Below are 1,909 nucleotides of genomic sequence, written 5' to 3'. Positions count from 1 at the left end.
CTAAACATATTTGCATTACATCTAATTCTTCCAGCATTTCTGAAATGCGGTCTGGAGTTAGATCGTTTGTCGGCCAGCATTCTTCGCTGATTAATCGCTTTGCTAAATATGTTTTGATTTCACCTGTGTCATTGACGGTCAACATTTTGTTTATATTTAGTTCCTCATCATCTATACATACGAACATTATACGTTTTTGATTAGGGGAGCGATGTACACCCCAGAGTGTGGTCGGTAAAACCACTTCGAAAACGCTATCGAAAAGGTCGAAAGATTCGCTGGCTGTTGATGTTGGAGATTTTGTTCGGTTTGCGCTAAGATTACTACCTTCGATTTCTGGTACTTGTAAGATGCCAACTTTATTGCGAGCACTTGATCTGTTACCGCAGTCATCGGCGATCGTAAAATCATCGCAATGTAATTTTATGCCTTCGTAAGAGTTTTCTGGTTTTTCAATATCTGACTGCCTTATTTGCTGCGAACATAGGATTACATTATTTCCATTACATATTTGTTCAACTTCCAAAATTTCAACCATTTCGGGAATCCGAAGTGGTTTACCATTGTTGTGAGAGGTGATTTCATCTTTATGTATCTCTTCACATATTTGTTCAACTCTCAAAATTTCAACCGTTTCGGGAATGCGAAGTGGTTTGCCATTGTTGTGAGAGGTGATTTCATCTTTAACTATCTCTTCACATATTTGTTCAACTCTCAAAATTTCAACCGTTTCGGGAATGCGAGGTGGTTTACCATTGTTGTCAGATGCGATCTCGTCTTTATGTAAGGTACTTGCTTTACGGGCCGTTTTGCCACGTTTTAATTTTATTTCTCCATTCACTGGTAAAGACTATTAAAAAATTATTTATTTATCAAAGCTGGTACATATGCATCATGGTGCATATGTCCATACATACATATATGCGATGTATTTGCAATACTCACATTTCCTAAATTTGTGGTAGGCACAGCATTTGGTTTCAATCTTGCTCTCTCCCTTTCTATAAGATACTTTTTTCCGCCAATTGTGTGACTGTATGCTCCTAGAATGTCATTAGGTTCGAAATGATGTTGGCACACCCGGCATGAAGTTTTTATTGGTCTCTCAAGACTTGGTATTGCTTCAAGCCACTTTTGCAATAATTCTTCCTTTTTGGGAAAGTTAAACAAGAAACGTCTATTGTTAGCTCTTTTGATTCTTTCGCAACCAGGCACACAGCAATACGGCATTTTTAAAACGATTATGATTTACGGTTTATTACTTTTCCAAATTGAATAAAGTTTAATCGGTAGAGACAAAAGAATTCAGGTAAACAAAATTATATTCTTCTTCTTCATATCTCCACTAGTACACAATTAAAGCCTGTTAGGTCTGTTCTGGTGTAGGAAAAGCGTTCGTGCTAAACAGAGGCGTATTCAAGGCGAATTTATACAAGGTGGTGTTGATGGCAAATTTAGATTTTCGCCGTGGTACTTTCTAATGTCAAAATGATGTGTTTGTTGTAAGCAAGGCGAATTCATATTACAACAAACACATCATTTTGGCATTAAGTACCGCGGCGAAAATCTAAATTCGTCATCAACACCCCCTTGTTTAAATTCGCCTTGGGCGTATTCGTACAAGGCGATAGCAACAATACAAAAACCACAATGACATGTATCAAGGCGAATTTAATAACGACCCCTATTGCGAGTGTCGACTGGCAGTAGAATAGAANCATTTTGGCATTAAGTACCGCGGCGAAAATCTAAATTCGTCATCAACACCCCCTTGTTTAAATTCGCCTTGGGCGTATTCGTACAAGGCGATAGCAACAATACAAAAACCACAATGACATGTATCAAGGCGAATTTAATAACGACCCCTATTGCGAGTGTCGACTGGCAGTAGAATAGAAATTTGTCGATC

The 1,909-nt window shown here is 38.1% G+C and overlaps 1 protein-coding gene across 1 annotated transcript; it reads right to left on the bottom strand.

The window, feature by feature from the left end:
- Nucleotides 1–6: 6 nt before the first annotated feature.
- On the bottom strand, nucleotides 7–1,445 carry LOC108356033 (uncharacterized; the record flags this gene model as incomplete). The annotated part of the gene is made up of 2 exons (XM_017607165.1): nucleotides 946–1,445; nucleotides 7–850 (listed from the first exon to the last, which is right to left on the bottom strand). Coding segments are annotated over exons 1-2 (1,129 nt in total), but the record flags the coding sequence as incomplete, so codon positions are not given.
- Between the last annotated feature and the right edge of the window lie 464 nt (nucleotides 1,446–1,909).

Source organism: Rhagoletis zephyria, unplaced genomic scaffold, assembly GCF_001687245.7.
Source record: "Rhagoletis zephyria isolate East Lansing unplaced genomic scaffold, Rhagoletis_zephyria_1.1 Rzeph_scaffold_53315, whole genome shotgun sequence".
Taxonomy (NCBI): Eukaryota; Metazoa; Arthropoda; class Insecta; order Diptera; family Tephritidae; genus Rhagoletis; species Rhagoletis zephyria.
Note: the sequence above shows the minus strand (reverse complement) of the source record. Positions and strands in the feature narration are given on the sequence as shown.